At 36.6% G+C, this 18,567-nt stretch overlaps 1 protein-coding gene across 3 annotated transcripts in view; it reads left to right on the forward strand.

Annotated features, from left to right (window-relative positions):
- The window catches only part of Tasp1 (taspase 1), a 199,189-nt gene that overhangs the window by 103,764 nt on the left and 76,858 nt on the right, over positions 1-18,567 (forward strand). For 2 of the 3 annotated variants that reach the window (XM_070006733.1, XM_070006735.1), the window contains one exon: positions 12,291-12,326. The exons of the other annotated variant lie outside the window; for it this stretch is intronic. In XM_070006733.1, the coding sequence (XP_069862834.1) occupies positions 12,291-12,326 (36 nt within the window). The remainder of the gene's footprint in view (positions 1-12,290; positions 12,327-18,567) is intronic. 3 annotated transcript variants of the gene reach the window in all.

Genomic DNA, 18,567 nt, shown 5'->3' on the forward strand with positions numbered 1-18,567 from the left:
CAGATTCTGACTGGCAAATGGTTTGTTTTGTATTGAAAAGTCAGAGCTCATGTTCCTATTTGTTTCAGAGTTTTAGGTAATCATGCTAGAGACTTTCATTTTGAAAAGGAACATGAGTGTAAATGTTTAATTTTTTTTTTCTGTTGAATTTTGGTATTTCTCTGAGCTACTGGTATGTGGTGGGATACTCTTTTGAGGTGCTTGCAATGGTAGCAAGCTCTCAATTAGCAACATGGTCACCAGAATACACAGTGATGTCTTCAGTGGACTGTACTGCTAAACTATAATGTGCTCAGTGGATGTGAGAAATTCATTTTCAACTCATTTGTAATGGGTTTATTTGACTGCAATCCTGCTTTAAGTTGAGGAACATCTATCATTGCATGCTTTGGGTTGCATATAACAGAAAGTAAAAATGAGAGAACAAGGGAAGCGGTAATATTGTCCAAAAGGAAATGTACTCTTTGCCTGACTTACGTAACTATAACCCCTCTGCTTTTTTTTTTTTTAAGATTTTCAAATAAAAAAATTAAAAATAAAAAAAAAGAAATTGGCTTCACATCTAAGGTTTTACAAATCGAAGGGTGTTCAGAGGCTCCTAGGTGGTTTGGGCCCGGTGCTGCCTCGATGACATCAGGAACCTCATTCTGCCTTCTTTCTAGCTCTTGCTCTATTGTCCTCACTTTCTGGCCACTTTCTAGTATAGTATTGCCAGAAGATTCATCAAAATCTCTTTTGTAGCTCTTTTCTCCCCCTCCTCCCCCGCCCTCCTCTCTACTCTCCCTCCATTCCTTCTTCTATCTTCTCTCTTCCTATTCTCCCTACTTGTCTTTCCTCTCTTCTTCTCTTCCTTTCCTTTCATTTTTCCTCCTCCTTTTCCCTTCCTCTCCTTCCTTGCACTTCTCTTTCTGCTATTTTGAGACAGGATCTTGCTGGGTATCTAGGGTTGGCTTAGAACTTGAGACTTTCTGCCCCAGCCTTCCAAATGCTTGGATTGAAGGTATGTGCCTATATAACCTTTTTCTAGGAGTGAGGAATACTTTCCTCAAATCTGCTGGTAATGTTTCTCTTCATATTTCAGTCTGTGCTTTTTTTTTTTTTTTTGCCAGTCCTGGGGCTTGGATTCAGGGCCTGGGCACTGTCCCTGAGCTTCTTGTGTTCGAGGCTAGCATTCTATCACTTAAGACACAGTGCCTCTTTTTCTGTTTATGTGGTACTGAGGAATTGAACCCAGGGCTTCATGTATGCTAGGGCAGCATTCTACCACTAAGTCCCACTCCCAGCCCACTCCTCATAATTCATTAACTGAATACTATTGTACACCTGTTCTTGAGCTAATACTGACCAAGGATTGTGGTGTTACCTATGAACTAGTGATAAGCCCTGGACCTGCCTGCCTATAGACAGGTGGGTGAGGGCAATAGAATAAAATAAAATACAAGTTCTCTTAGGAAAGAGGATAGGAATACCTGTTGTGTAGATAGATATCATGATCCTAGGAACCTTGATCCTTGGTATCATTTTGTTATCCATAAGAAGGATGCTAATAACAAGCAACTTTGAGTGTTTGCAAAGGTCAGGTCCTTTGGTAAGTGATTTGAATGTAGTGATTCTCACTTTTAAATGAGAAATCTGAGGTTCAAAAAGGCCAAGTAGTGCCTAAGAAAATATAAAAAACTTGCTGATGGTAGAGAAATGTGAGAAAGAAGAAAAAAGCCTAATTTTAAATTAAAAAACAAACTAGAAATATCATTAGCTAGGTATTCAGAGAGTTAAAAATATGTATAGTTGTCAAGTAAATCTGTTCTTGCCAAAGCCATGGCTCTTGCCTTTTTGAGTAACAGAGCTGGCTGTGGAAAATGGATGTTTTTATTTTGAAAAATCAAATACAGTAGATTAAAAAAATGCCACCACAAAGTTTGTTTATATCTTCATTTCACTTAAATTGAATAGATGAAATGGTATCTGGCTTTTTTCATATTGTTTATGTTCTGCTTTGCCTTTTGGTTCTGGGGCAAGATTCTTAGTTCTATTTGAATTTGTTTTCTACTTGAGTATCATTTGCAAGATTAACGTGGAAATTAATAAGCAAAAAGTATTTCTATTCAGTAAACATTATTGTGATTAGGCTAATATAACACAATACAATGCTGTGTCATTAGTAAAGTAAAAAATATCTTTCTCCTTAGCCTCAAACAACTTTTTTTTTGGTATTGTTCTATTTTTCACACATGCTAACAGTCAGTTTCAGCCATATTCAATGTCTTTCACCCTTGTTAAGCCCAAATCTTTCTCACTAGTACCTCCCAACTTTTTCTCCCTTCTAACCCCCTGTTTATCAACAGCGTTCATTGTGGTTCTTCATGCTACTTTTGCATATACTTGTCATGTATCTCAAATTTATTTATACTCCTTTTCTTTTCCCTTCACCTTCTTCTAAGTAATCTTCTAGTTAGACTCATGTTCTGTGTTCATTTATATATATATATATATATATATATATTTATATTTATATGTAGTATACAGATTTATCTCCATATGTTCATGTCTATGATTATGTATGTATGTCATTTACGTCTAGCTTCTATGTCTTATTTTTTTGAGCTTTGCTTGTTTCTTTCAATGTGATGTTATTCATTTATTTGGCCAGAGGAAAGAAGGAATTTTGCATGAGTAATAACTGTAATATTTAAAATAAAAAGTTCTTTGAGTATCCTCATTCCACTTTACAACTCTTAATTCTAAGTGCAAACCTATATGGATCATAGGTATCTTACTTTATATAATAAAAAGGACCTATATAAATTTAATATATGAAATGCAAGTTGATTTGTTTGTTTTGGGGACAGGGTTTTGCTATTTAACCCAGCTAGTCTTGAACTCATGATCCCTCTGTCTCAGCCTCCCACATCCTGGGATTACAGGCCTGAGCTACCTACCATGCCTGGTCTAAATAGTTGTTTTTGTTCAGTGTAAGTATAATATAAAATAGTATCAGTATAGTGTGTATGTATGTGTGCATACATGCGAGAACAAAGATTACCCAGATGACTGTTTGGTTACCTATTATCACTCTCCAAACTTCTATGACTTCACACAATATCCATGTTCTTACTTTACATGATAATGGGCTTTAATTGGGCCTGATATGGAGTTTTTGTTGTTGTTGTCTTTTGCTGGTTGTTCTTGGGGATTCTAATGTGACTATGGATGTCACATTAAATGTCTATGACATTTCACTCTGTTGACTGTCATCTTTGTGAGTTGATATGACAGGATGTGTCAGAAGGAATATCAGGAGTTCTCATTGTCTAATGTGGTCCCTTCCCCTTCTTGCATGATAATGGTATTTCTTCTGTGGTAGTTCAAGATTCTTGAAAGTACAAAAAGTGAAACATGTTAGACCTTCATAGGGCTCAGGCCTAAGATTGGCATTATGTTTCTTAGAGTAAATTACTCAGTACACATGCTGTGTAGGAAGAGATCACATAAGGCAGAAAACAAGAAGTTTGTTTTATTGGGAGCTATCTTTAGAGACTAGCTAACATAGTAATTATTATTTTTGGATCACCATTCTCTCTTTCTCTCTCTCTCTCTCTCTCTCTCTCTCTCTCTCTCTCTCTCTCTCTCTCTCTCTCTCTCTCTCTCTCTCTCTCTCTCTCTCTCTCGTCAGTTGTGGGGCCTGAACTCTGGGCCTCGGCTCTGTCCCTCAGCTCTTCAGCTCAAGGCTAGCACTCTACCACTTGAGACACAGCACCACTTCCGTTGTCTTTTCTGCTTATGCATTGCTGAGGAATCAAAACCAGGGCCCCATGAATGTGAGGCAAGTGCTCTACCACTGAGCCACCTTCCCAGCCCCCACCATTCTCTCTTTAAGAACCTAAATACTATGGGTTTTCTTCCTATAAAAAGTGTATGTGAATACAATTGCCTGCATAAATGCATACATAATTCCAAAATTTTATAAATGCTTAGTTATGGAGTGTTAGCCTAAGTATTACTGATCTAACTCATAAATTTAGTATATCCTACATTAGTGATAAAGCTAATAGCTTTATTCCTTTAAAACCGTTACATAAAATTCTGTTGTATAGATTATTTCCCTTAGACTGGTCATTGAGTTCTTGGTTTTGGATTAAGAATGACAAAATTGACTAAATGACACATTTCTTGGAATGTATATACTTGTTTTTAAGTAAAACATGATTGGATTTTTAAACTATGCCATTAGATACATATGAAAACATCTATCTCGTATATGTAAGTTATGATTTATAAAATATAACAAAATATCTTAAGAATAGCATCAAAGCTTAGCATAATTTTTTCCAAGTCTTTCCATTTTCCTACAAATGGAGCAATGTCATTCTTTCTGATGGAAGCATAGAAAATCCAATTGTGTATCTATATCACATTTTCTTGACCCATTTGTTTGTTGAGAGGCATCTGGGTTGATTTCATATCTTAGCTATGGTAAACAATGCTACAATGAGCATGGTTGTGCTGGTGGCTTTAGTGTAGCCTGGTTTGTAGTCATTTGGATATTTTTAAAGTTTTAGTAATATTTCTATGTAACTCTATCAGGAAAAATATATTTCAAACACATACATCACTTTCTTTATCCCCTCATCTATTGTTAGACACTTAATTATTTTCATTTTTTTGGCTACTCTGAATAAGCTGTATTGATCCTGAAAGTGTAGATAGGTCCTTTAGGTAATATGTCATTCATTATATTTATGTCTATATCTCTGTCTCTCTATCTATACCTCATATAACTGTTGTTTTTGACTCTTTGAAGAAGCTCTGAACCATTTTCCATTGGTTGTATCAATTTACATTTGAATCAGCGGCTCAAATGGATTCCCTTTTCTGTACCCTCTCACCAATACTTTAAAACTTTTGATGTAATACCTCGTTTTAGTTTTGATTTGCATTTCACTAGTTATTAGTGATACTGATCATTTGTTTTATATTCCTACTAGACCATCTTCTTTGGAATAATGACCTCTTCAGATTTTTTTGCTAATTTTAAAGTCAGGTTAGAATTTGGGGTACTGAATTTTCTGAGTTTCTTTTGTATTTTGAGCATTACATTTTTATTAGATAAGTGGTTTGCAAATATTTTCTCTCATTCAGTGGACTCCTTTGTTTGTAGAAATGTTTTAATGTTCCAGCTTCCTATTTTTGTTTGTTTTGCCTGTGCTTTTTTTTCATAGTCAGAAAAGATAATTTCTAAGACCAATTTTGATTCTATTATTCAAAGAGTTTTATTTTAGATATTTTAGATACTTTAACATTTAAATTGATTTTTAAATCCTTGAATTGTTTTTGTATATGGTACAAACATTCAATTTTATTCTTATGTGCATATCCAGTTTTCCTAGACTCACTTATTTTTTAGTATATATATATTTTTATTGTAAAGATACTGTACAAAGGGGTTACAGTTACATAAGTAAGTTGAGTACATTTCCTATGGAACATTGTTACCCTTCCTTTGTTTTTCCTCTGTCATCTCTTCCCTCCCTCTCTCCCTAACTCCTCCCTCCCATCCCCCGAAGTTGTAAAGTTCATTTTCTTTCTTTCTTTCTTTTTTTTTTTTTTTTTTTTGGGTCTGGTCGTGGGGCCTGAACTCTGAGACTGGGCGCTGTCCCTCAGCTCTTCAGCTCAAGGCTAGCGCTCTACCACTTAAGCCACAGCACCACTTCCGGCTTTTTTCTTTTTTCTTATGTGGTGCTGAGGAATCGAACCCAGGGCCTCAGGCATGCAAGGCAAGTGCTCTACCACTGAGCCACCTTCCCAGCCTGTAAAGTTCATTTTCAACGTAGTGTCTTGTACATCTCATTGTTACAATAGGTCAACGTGTATCCTTATTTCAGCATTTTATTTCTCTTCCCCTCCCCAAATCAGAAAAATGTATATACAAGATTCAGGGTACTGGAATCAAATACAGTGAAAACAGGGGTTATACCATGGGGGAAGAACAGACAAAAGAAAGAAAAATAATTACATAGTACATTATAAATGCATTAAAAAGAACAGCAAGAAAGATAGAACCTCCTGTGTCCCTATTTTGGGTTCATTTCACTTAGCATCATCTTATATGGTCATATGTACATAGTTCTTGACCTTTTCTGACATATACTAGTTATTGCAAATAAGGGAAACCATGGGACTTATGTTTCTTTGGGCCTGGCTTACTTCACTTAATATAATTTTTTCCAAGTCTTTACCTTTCCTAACAAGTGGGGTAGTGTCATTCTTTCTGACAGCAGTATAAAATTCCATTGTGTGTGTGTGTGTGTGTGTGTGTGTGTGTGTGTGTGTGTATTTTTTTTCTTGATCCATTCATCTACTGAGGGGCATCTGGGTTGGTTCCATATCTTAGCATCTGGTTTGGTTCCATATGTTAGCTATGGTGAATAATGCTGTGATAAACATAGTTGTGCTGGTAGCTTCTTTGTGATCATTTGGGTAAATGCCCAAAAGTGGGATTGCTGGGTTATAGGGGAGTTGTATGTGAAGTCTTTTGAGGAACTTTCATAACGCTGTCCAAAGTGGTTGAACAAGTTTACACTCCCACCAACAATGCAGTGGGGTTCCCTTCTGGCCACATCCCCTCCAGCATCTGTTGTTAGATTTCTTTTCTTTTCTTTTCTTTTCTTTTTGTCGGCCATGGGGCTTGAACTCTGGGCCTGGGCGCTGTCCCTCAGCTCTTCAGCTCAAGGCGAGCGCTCTACCACTTGAGCTACAGCGCCACTTCCGGTTTTCTAGTGGTTTATTGGAGATAGGAGTCTCACGGTCTTTCCTGCCCGGGCTGGCTTTGAACCGCTATTCTCAGATCTCCTGAGTAGCTAGGATTACAGGCGTGAGCCACCCGCGCCCGGCTTGTTAGATTTCTTGATAATAGCCATTCTAACTGGGGTGAGGTGGAATCTCAATGTTGTTTTGATTTGCATTTCTTTTATGGCTAGAGAAGTTGAGCATTTCTTCATGTGTCTATTGGCCATTCTTATTTCCACTTCAGAGAAGTTTCTCTTTAAGTCTTTTATCAGGCAGTTGTTTTTCTGAGGATTTGTTGTTGGAGTTAATTTTTTGAGTTCTAAGTATATTTTAGATACCAGACCCTTGGGGCTGGGAAGGTGACTCAGTGGTAGAGCGCTTGCCTTGCATGCATGAGGCCCTGGGTTCGATTCCTCAGCACCACATAAGCAAAAAGAAAAAAGCCGGAAGTGGCGTTGTGGCTCAAATGGTAGAGTGCTAGCCTTGAGCTGAAGAGCTGAGGGACAGCGCCCAGGCCCAGAGTTCAGGGCCCAGGACCAGATGCAAAAAAAAAATAAAAGATATGAGACCCTTGTTAGTCATATGGCTAGTGAAGATCTTCTCCCAATCCATGGGCTTTCTATTGTTCTTGCTAGCTATGTCCTTTGACATGCAGAAGCTCTGCAGTGTCATGCAATCCCATTTGTCCAACCTTTTTTTGATTTGTTGTGTTTGAGTCTTTATTAAGAAAATTTTGACCTGTGCCAAGGAGCCCTAGAGTTTCTCCTATTCCTTCCTGAAATGTTTTCAGGATGTCTACTTTGACTTTGAGGTCTTTGATCCATTTGGAGTTGCTTCTGGTGCAGGGTGATATACAAAGATCTAGCTTTAGTTTTCTACAGGTGTCTAACCAATTTTGCCAGCACCATTTACTGAAGAGGCTGTCTTTCTTCCATTCTATTTTTTTAGCTCCCTTATCAAAGATTAGGTGGCTGTATGTTTGTGGGTTCATTTCTCGGTCTTCAGTTCTATTGCATTGATCCTCAGGTCTGTTCTTGTGTTAGTACCAAGCTGTTTTGATTACTATGGCTTTGTAGTACAGTTTGAAGTTTAGTATTGATATTCCTCTACTGCTGTTCTTTCTGCTAAGGATAGTTTTTGCTATTCAGGCCTTTTATTGTTCCATATGAATTTTTGGATTCCTTCTTCTATTTCATTGATGAATGAGTTTGGGATATTGATAGGTATCTCATTGGATTTATAGATAGTCTTTGCAGTATTGCCATTTTTACGATGTTAATCCTCTCAATCCAGGAGTATAGGAGGTTTTTCCACTTCCTTAGTCAGTTTTAATTTCCTTTTTCAGGTTTTTAATGTTTTCATCATAGAGATCCTTCACTTCTTTAGTTAACTCCTAGGTATTTTATTTTCTATGGGACTATTACAAAAGGAGTTGCTTTCCTGATTTCAGCCATGCTTTTCTCATTGTTGGCATACAGAAAAGCCATTGATTTTTGAGGGTTAATTTTATACCCTGCTAGTTTGCCAAAGTTTCAGATCAGCTCAAGTAACTTGGGGTTCTTTAAATACAAGATCATATCATTTGCAAAGAGGATACTTTTAATTCTTTCCCTATTCAGATCCCCTCTATGTTTGCATCGTCTTATCATAGCTAGGCATTCGAATACTAAATTGAAGAGAAGTGTAGAGAGTACACATCCTTGTCTCATTCCTGAGTTTAGAGGAAATGGCTTTAGCTTTTCACCATTAAGTATAATGCTGGCTGTAGGTTTGTCATACACAGCCTTTATTATATTGAGGAATGTTCCATGGATTCCTAGTTTTTCCAGAGCCTTCATCATAAAGGGGCATTGAAATTGTCAAATGCTTTTTTGGCATCTATTGAGATAATCATGTGGTTCTTATCCTTGCTCTTGTTGACGTGATGAATTATACTGTTTTGCATATATTGAACTAGCTTTGCATCCCTGAAATGAATCCTGTTTGATTATGGTGTATGATTTTTTTGGTGAGTTGTTTAAGTCGATTGGCCAAAATTTTGTTGAGAAGTTTTGCATTGATATTTATCAAAGAAATAGGTCTATAATTCTCTTTCTTTGATGAGTTCCTGCCTGGTTTTGGGATGAGGGTTGTGATTGCTTCATAGAAAGAGTTTGATAGTGAACTTTCTCTTTCAATTTCACTGAAAAGTTGGAGTAGTATTGGTGTCAGTTCTGCTTTGAAGACCTTGTAGAATTCATCCATCTGGTCCTGGGCTTTTCTTGGATGGGAGGTCTCTTATTGCTCTTTCTATTTCGATGCTTGATATGGGTCTGTTAAGTTGGTTTAAGTCATCTTGGTTTATTTTGGGCATGTCAACGTTTGCTAGAAATTCATCCATTCCTTCCAAACTCATTTCTGAGTTTGTTTATTGATTGGTTTGGTACAAACATTTAATTTTATTCCTATGTGCATATCCAATTTTCCTAGACTCATTTATTGAACAGATTTTTTTCTTATTATATTTTTTAGGAACCCTTATCACTGTGCTTGGTAATGCATGCCTATAATCTTTATTCATTCTTTCTATAGACTTTGGGCTTAGTTTCTTTAAGTGTTGAATTAAGTTGTTTACTTGAGCTTTTTGTGTATTTTGTTGTTCAGGGCCATATTTATTTCTGTTAATTTCTTTTTTAGATATCTATATAGTTTTTAAATGTTACTGGGACTTGAATTCAGGACCTTGTGTTTTCTATCATGCCACTCTACCATTTGGGCCATGCTACCAGCCCTTTATGCTTTAGTTGTCTTTCAGATAAGATTTTGTGTTTTGTTTTCCTGTGATTGACTTGAGCCATGATCTTCCGTTGACTATAATTCCTTTGTAGGGGTGAGTGGCTGTATCCAGCTTGCAACTACTTTTATTTTTTTTTAATTTAATTTTATTTTATTTGAGAACATACTGTACAGAGGGGCTACAATTACATGGGCAGGATAATGCATACATTTCTTTACCAAGCATTTGCAACTACTTTTAATGCATCCTATAAAACTTGTATTTGTCAAGAGATTTTTCAAGTGTTCTCTTAATTTTTTCTTTGTTCAGAACCATATTGTTTAGTTCTTGTATATATTCAAGTTTTCTTATTTTCATCCTGTTATTATTATTTTTTGGGGGGAGGGGGGTCCGGTCATGGGGCCTGAACTCTGAGCCTGGGCTCTGTCTCTCAGTTCTTCAGCTCAAGGATAGAGCCCTACCACTTGAGCCACAGCGCCACTTCCAGCTTTTTTTTTTTTTTTTCTTTTTGCTTATGTGGTGCTGAGGAATCAAACCCAGGGCCTCTGGCATGCAAGGCATGCGCTCTACCACTGAGCCACCTTCCCAGCCCCATCCTGTTATTATTTTTGTATAATATTCTTTTATGTAATTGTACAAAGAAGATTCTTGTATATTTTTATGAAGTCTGTTAATATTTTTGAATAATTTTTTGGTGTATATGTATTTATACTTGTTATATCCTGTATTGAATTGATAATTTTATCAATATTTAATAACCTTTTGTTCATTGTTTTCTTTTTCTTTTTTTGGGGGGGGTCTGGTGATGGGACCTGAACTCTGAGCCTGGGTTCTGTCCCTCAGCTCTTCAGCTCAAGGCTAGCGCTCTACCACTTGAGCCACAGCACCACTTCCAGCTTTTTTTCTTTTTGCTTATGTGGTGCTGGGGAATCGAACCCAGGGCCTCATGCATGCAAGGCAAGCACTCTACCACTGAGCCACCTTCCCAGCCCCTGTTTTATTTTTCTTAAATTCCTTTACAATATTTTTGTCTAAGTATAACTACTATTCTTTTGTTATTATTTGTACAAAATATCTTCTTTTATCTCTTCATACTCAGTTTATATATGCTCTTGATATTTCAGAATTTTTTAGACAGTATATGAATAAGATGAATAAGTTTTCCTTTTCTCCTCTTCCCCTTCCTCTTCCCCTCTTCCGCCCCCTCCTCCCCCTCTTACTCCTCTCCCTCCCCCTCCCCCTCCCCCTCCTCCCCCTTCTCCTCTCCCTCTCCCCTCCTCCTCCCCTCCTCCCCCCTTCTCCCCCCTCCCCCTCTTCCTCCTCCCTCCCATCTCCCCATCACCTCTCTTCCCCCTCTTCCCCTCCTCTCCTCCTCCTTCTTCCCCCCTCCTCCCCAACTCCTCCTTCCTTTCCTCCCTCCCCCTCCTCCTCCTCCTCCTCCTCCTTCTTCTTCTTCATTTTTGTTGTTGCCCATGGAGCTTGAACCCAAGGCCTGGGCACTATCCCTGAGCTCTTTTGCTCAAGGTTAGCCACAGCTCCACTCCTAGACTTTCCTGCCTAGGCTGGCTCTGAACTGCTATCCTCATATTTCACCCTCCTGAGTTGTTAGAATTGCAGTTTTGAGCCACTGGCATCTAGCTCCTCTTTTTCTTCTGTAATACTGGGGATTGAACTGAGGACTTTGTACTTGCTTGGCAGGTTCTCTACCATTTGTGCCATACCACTAAGCCCTCTTTTCTATTGGTTATTTTTGTTTTGTCTTTGTTCATTTTATTGTTCTTCCTTTCCAACATTCCTATGGTATAATCAAATAATTTAGTGTTTGGTTTTTCTTCTTTATTAATATTTTGCTATTATTTTATTATGCTTGTAGGAAAAAGGCAAACTCCTTCTTGTAATGTGTAATGTGACTTACTAAATCAATATCTTTTGTGGTTGAGTTGGGACTCAGTTATTCCAGTAGCAGATGCATTCCTAGTTTGATTTCATGGGAATGTGAGGACTTAACATTTTAACAGAGCTTGGGTTTTGAACACAAGCAAAACTCCAAACAGTGGTTAGATTTTGGAACTATGGGGCAACTTCTCTCTGTCTCTCTCTCTGTCTCTTTCTGCCTTTATATCCAGGCTTGCATCTAATTGGGTTACTGGAGAGATGTTAAATTCTCATCTACCTGTGAGATCTTGTCTTTTTGCTGTGCCTTTACATTTTGATGATACTGTTGCAGTAGGAAAGACCCAATTTGCTTTTGAAGGATTTCTCTTAGCCTTCCTTTCCCATTATCTGCTGCCTGGTGCCTTGTACTTTGGTGACAGAGCTGTGCCTCTTGATAGCCTGCAGAAGGTTTTTTAACTCTCCTGTTTTGTTTCAAACCCCAGACTTCCTCTTGCTTTTCCTATGGGCAAGGACCTGTATCCCTGAGGGCATGGATGTCTTTTACCTCTTTTCGGTGCTGTATGTTTTGGAACTCTTAGTGAAGACCTATAGGAAAGGGTTGTTGAATGGTTTCCAATTTGCTCAGTGAATGAAACTTCTCTTTGTTCTAATTCATGCAGGTCCTCACGTAGTCACTTAAAATTTGACAAAGTTCAGCTAGCTCCTCTTTGTTCCCATTTAAGGCATGCCAGTTCTTGTTCTACTACTGTGTTTTTTTCTCCTAGATAATGCTTCCTCTTTGGGGGAATTACACATCTTAATCTCTATTACTTTTACTTTTTATTTTTTGCAGTACTGTGGTTTGAACACAAGGCCTTGCATTTGATAGGTAAGCGATCTACGATTTGAGCCATACCTCAGTCTTTTAAATTTTATTTATTTTTCATCCTAGAACTGGCCTTGGACTTCCGCCCACCTAGCTGGGTTTACAGACATAAACCATTTTTTTTAGTAGTATAGTCTTTCTAACTTTTGCTTGGCGGTCTTGAACTAATTTCTTTCTATTTCTATCTCTCACTAGTTTCTTTCTTTCTTTCTTTGTTTTTTTTTTTTAACTGTAGTTTTGTAACTTATTCTTGCTCGCTCTTATTATTAGGCCTGGAGTGACTGTTGTATATTTCTCCATCCTAAATAGAAGTGGAAGTCCCATGCATCAATTGGGAAACGTGGGTTGCATTTTTAGGGGTTTGGAATTATTCTTTGGTTGGCAAAATTATCCTCCTCTCCCCCTTTTTTTTTAATCAGTGAAGCTCCCATTATGTTCAATATATCTGTCTTTGATAGTTTCTTTGGTTTTAGGCAGTGCAAGTTGTCTTAGACTTCTCTTGGTGACTCAGAACTGATCAGATTTCCAAATCATCCTTCTTTCTCTTTAACAGGTATTAAAAACAGTTAAACAAAAATTAAACAGTTTTGCCTTTTGCTATAAAATGAATTTCAGGCAGCTAACCTATTTTTCCCATTTCTTACCTTATTTGTTTATATATTTGTTTGCTAGTTGGTGGCAAGAGAAATTATGTATTACTTCTATATTAGTATTTTTTAAAATTCTACTTTGAGCTACATAAATTAATGTAATTTTCATTTTGCCTTCTTCCTTTAGAATACTTGTATCTTTCCCTACACTAAACTACTCTAGATTTGGTGTTGAATAGAGAAAGGGATAAATAATTAAAGGCTGGTGAGCAGATTTAAGAATTTTTTTCTCTTGTGCTTGGTGTGGCTTCTAAGCACTGAATGTTGTTTTTAAACTTTTGAGTACAGCTTTAAAACTGATGAAATGATTTATAACACCTTTTTTTTGTACAGATGAATTTATTGAGAAATAACATCAGCTCAAATTTCCTTATTCAGTTTTTAAAGAGGCCCTGGCCATTCAAATTACTTCTGTAAATCACTTTTGAATTTTAAGCCATTAAAAATTGTTAATTAAATGTTTAATACATTTGACTGGCTTAGTAGTTGTAGGTTAAACTTATGGTATAGTATGAGTTTGTGGAGTTTTATGCCCTACATATAGTCAATATGTACAGTGAAGTATTTATTTTATATTATACTATATTATATATATGTAGCTGTTTATAATTGGATTTTAGATTTTTTTAGAGTTAATGAAATCACACTATGGCTTTGAGATAAAACAAAATCTATTTTTATTTTTATTTTTTACTTTTGTTATAGGGTCTTTCTATGTAACCTAAGAGGCATCAAACTCAAAATCCTCCTACCTGTTTCCTTAGTGTTTGTATTACAGTTGTCCCTACCATGCCCAGCTTATTATCAGTCCTGGGGCTTGCACTCAGTGCCTGGGTGCTGTTCCAGGCTATTTGTGCTCAAGGGTAGCTTGTTACCACTTGAACCAGAGCTCTGCTTCTGACTTTTATGGTAGTTAGTTGGAGATAAGGGTCTAACAGACTTTCCTGCCCCTGCTTGCTTCTAACAGTGATTATCAGATCTTAGCCTCCTGATTAGCTAGGATAATAGGCATGGCTTAAAAATCTCAAATTTTTAATGCTACTACTTGTGAATATAGTCAGTAAAGCACTATTTTTTTGAGATTTGTGGTTAAAATTGAGGGTTTTCAACAATCTAAGTGTAACTGTCAAACTTATTGACCCACTTATCTAGATAATTCTTAATCTAATCTTGAACATAAATTCAGACTTTAAAGGCTTTCTTAGTTTCTAATCCCTTTATTCATGAAACAACAACTGGTTTGTGGAATAATTAATTGCTAATCAGGTATGATAGTAACTTTCACAAGATAATTGTAAAACTTTACTGAGGTATTCATGAGAGCCCTAGATATACAATAGTTGAACAATTAATTGTAAGTCAGTCAATGACTTTTTCTTTTTTTTTCTTTTTTCCTTTAAAAATTTAGTTCTCTATGACTAAATTTAATCCAAATGTATTTTTGTATTAATTAACAATGTTTAAAAAGAGTTTTCTCTAAGTGATCTGTCCATTTCCATTGCAAGACTTTAAATTTTAACCAGAAAGTTATTAGAGTTCTAATAGTATTTCCAAGTATAAGCATTTTGTCTTGTGAGGCATTTAAAGCCATTTAAGCTAAGTTGTCTGATTTTTGAAGTAAAGAAGACAAGGAATATAGATTCTAAATGACTCATTTCAGATTCTGTAATCCTATGGTTCCTCTCTCTGTGGCTTTACAGTAAATTTGTGAAGATGGTCTTATGTCCTGATTGAAGTAGTATGGTTCTAAGATTCATCTTTAGGAATCGGTCCTTGAGAAACACTGAATGTGGCTTGGTGAGCAGTAACCTCTGGGCTTGACTTGATTAGACATCTTCACCACTTATTCCATCTCTTTATAAAACTCTGTATGTTTTCTTCTTGTATGTAATAGGTTCCAGGTTTGATAACCATGGGGACACTGTGAAGACTGAAATCATGTGTGTTCTATCACTTTTAAGGCAGCCCTCTCTTTAATTTCACAAGACAGGCTTGAAAACCAGAAGTAACCCAACTCCAAAATTGGCAGTAAATCCTCCAACAGGGAAAAGGTGACGTACTGTGTAATAAATTCCTTTGTTGAAAAAGAGATGTTGCAATACTGGAAACTGAAGTACCAAATGTTTCCTTTTAAATTTGGAAAGCCCTTTTCTCATTACTTATCTGTCCCCATGGACTTCTAACAGGAGATGTGTTGAAAGATTTTTTCAGATGCCCACTAGCCACAGTGAGAGTGAATGGCAGCATTTATAAGATGACATAAATACTTCAAAATCATCAGTAATCCTTGGAGATGTGTGGTGTGCCAGTTGTACTAACTGAATGTGAGCTTTTGTTGCTGCTGTTCCTGTACTCTTATGTGCAGGCCACCTAGGAATGTGGGCTATATCTTTCCTATGTGTGCAACTTCACTTTTCCCTCCCTCTAGGGTTCTGTGAATTAGAATTGAGGTTGTAATGGTTTATAGAAGACATAAAGGCTGCTATGGGAGAGAAAGATCTGTGAGATTATGAGTTATTCCTAAAAACTGTAATGTCATTTGTTCTTAGTTATTTCAACACTACATTAAAATATGGAAAATGTGAAAGAGTAAAAAAAATTAGTTCATGGAAAATTTAAAAGAGTTAAAAATTTTCTTTTTGTAATAATGTGACTTGTACCACCAATTCTGCTATACTAGGGGCATGGCTCAAGTGGTAGAGCACTTGCCTAACAATCCTGAGGCCCTAAACTAAACCCTCAATATTTAGAAAAACAAAAATATCACCACTGCTGCTACTGATATAAATAAATAAATAAATAAATAAATAAATAAATATACACACATACATATAAGATAAGGATACATACAATTGAAAATAATCAATGATAAATGTTGCTGGGTCCCAATTGCTCATACATGTAATCTGAGCTACTCAGGAGGCTGAGATCTAAGGATCGTGGTTTGAAACTGGCTCGGCACACATACACTTGGAACTGGAGGTGTAGCTCAAGTGGCTAAGCTCCAGCAATGCTCATTGCTGACTGAGATTGAGATGCCCTGAGTTCAAGGGCCAGTACACACACACATACATACACACACATACACACAAACACACACACACACATGCACATGCGCACACACACACACACACACACACACACACACAAATGCTAGATTTTTATGTTTTTCCATCAGTTTTGTAAATGATTTTTAGTTTATTATGTTGTATGTTTTGGAAAGAAAATATGATATACCAATATATTACTATTTATTTTAATTTGAGGGCTCTGTCATTAGAACTGAAGCAGAGAACTGACTTTGTTTTGAAGACCAAGTGGAATAAAACCCTGTAGTAGTTGTTTAGTTCACTCTTACCATCTTACACAGTCTACATACAGACAAGGGAATGGGACCAAGTCCAGTATGGGAGACCCTGCTCTACCCATTACTGTCTTAAGACAAAGTATTGTGAATGCATAAGTGCTATACTCACAGTGAGCAGTGAACCTGTTGAAAATAAGTTACCTATTTATTAAAAGAAATCAGGGGTTTGGAGATTTAGCTCAATGCAAGAGCACCTTTGTTCCTCAGCTCTGATAAAAAAGAAATTGGGTAAATTACAAAGGGAATAAATAAGTGCTAAGCACCACCTTAAAGGTGTGTGTGTGTGTGTGTGTGTGTGTGTGTGTGTGTGTGTGTGTGTGTGTGAGAGAGAGAGAGAGAGAGAGAGAGAGAGAGAGAGAGAGAGAGAGAGAGGAGAGAGAGAGGAAGAAAGAGAGAATCAATGAGTGAATTGAACAAAATAGAGTATAAAAGCCATGCTATTTGTTAATTCTATTTCTGAAGCTTAGCTCAGGAACCTCAGACTTATTTTTTTGTTGGAGACATAGAAGATTTTGTAATATGCATCCATATAGTCACTAGTAAAATGATGCTATTGTTAGATGAGGGGGAAACAGAGATACTCTAGTAAGTCATTTACTTTCCTTAGAGTTTTGCCAACTTGTTTTCTGGGTTCTGAGCAAACCCACAAACAGATGTTCCAAAGATGACCTCCCTTAAAAAGTGACTCTTGAAGAAGTCATTCTTTAGATGGATAAAAGACTCTAAATCTGTAAGTTCCTCTTTTAGACAACAAAAAGTACTTTTAACAAAGTTATTCGGCTTTAAAACACATGAATTAAAAAGAAATACAATTGTTAGAAGTAATTAAATAAGGGGTTCCTGACTGTAAAAACTATATACATGTTCTCAGACCAAGTAATCTTTTTGATGTGTTGTTGCAAGTAGTATCTGCTAAATACATCCATATGAGCATATCAGAAATTACATTTGTAACAACACAGAGATGCATGTTTCAGTTTGGCAAAGTATTTAGTCATCTTCATTTAGTGTAAAGTTTTCTGAGCTATTTATTTTTCATCAGCTAAGCACTCTATATGTGCATTTGTCCCTAAATATCTACTGAAAGATGAATGGATAAAGTGTGCATGTTTTCTACCTACCATGAAATATTCAGCCTTAAAAAAGAAGAAAATTTGGACATACATGTTGCATCATGGATAAGCTCTGAAGACAAATATCACTAAATTAAATAAACCAAACTCAAAGGACAAATATTACATAATTCCTTATATTAAATACCTAGCTAAAGTAGTCAAATTCATAGAGACCAAGAATGTGGATTGTCAGGGATGGGGAAGAGGGAAATGAGAAACTAGTGTTTAATGGATGGAAAGTTTCAGTTTGGAAAGGAAAAAAGTTCTGAAAATGAATCAAGATACTGATGGTACCACAGTACAGTACTTAATGCTACTGGCCTGTCTGCTCAACAATTATTCAGTGATAATTTTGTCTTAGGCATGGTAAGAATTTTCTTACAAAGAATTTTCTTAGCAAAGGAGACTGGGACTAGTTAGGCTACTCAGTAATGCTGTCTGGTACCCAGGTTTTCTTTTCTGTCAGTCTTCCTTAGCAGAGAAGCCTTCACGTTCATGTGTATATCACTTGGTCACAGTATGGCCATGTTTCTCTAGGGGCACTTTTCCTCTCTCTTCCAAAGAGCTTATTAGTGCATTGGACATTCTCATGTTACCCTTTAGGGCTCCTTATCATTATTTTTACACTAGTATATATTTCAATGCTCTCTCTTGAGCTGCAGGAAAATCTGATACTTGCTTGCTACATTCAGGGGTAGGGGAAGAAATGACAAGTAGAACCACATTTTGGAGCCTGGTTAAGTATCAGGCAGGTATGTACAGACTATCTTTGTCCTAGAGAAAGGACAGGAAGAATAGGATAGGAAGAATGTAGAGACATCTCTAGTAGTTAGTAGTTGATTCCCAGGGATTTTCTACATAGACAGTTATCTATAAATAGGGAGGTTTTTCTTTTGTCTTTTGTGATTTTCTTTCTTTGTCTTTCTTTCATTTCTTTATCTTGCTTTGCTGCAATGGTTTGAACATCTGTACACTGCTGAAGAGAAGTGATGTAAACAGACATCATTGCCTTGTTCTGATTTTAGGGAAAAAAAATTCAGTCTCTCATCATTAAGTATAGTGTTGACTGTAGGTGTTTTTGATGCTCTGTATTTCTGGAAATTGATCAAAGA

This window comes from Dipodomys merriami, unplaced genomic scaffold, assembly GCF_024711535.1.
Source record: "Dipodomys merriami isolate MVZ:Mamm:240054 unplaced genomic scaffold, mDipMer1.0.p SCAF_7, whole genome shotgun sequence".
In the NCBI taxonomy this organism is placed as follows: domain Eukaryota; kingdom Metazoa; phylum Chordata; class Mammalia; order Rodentia; family Heteromyidae; genus Dipodomys; species Dipodomys merriami.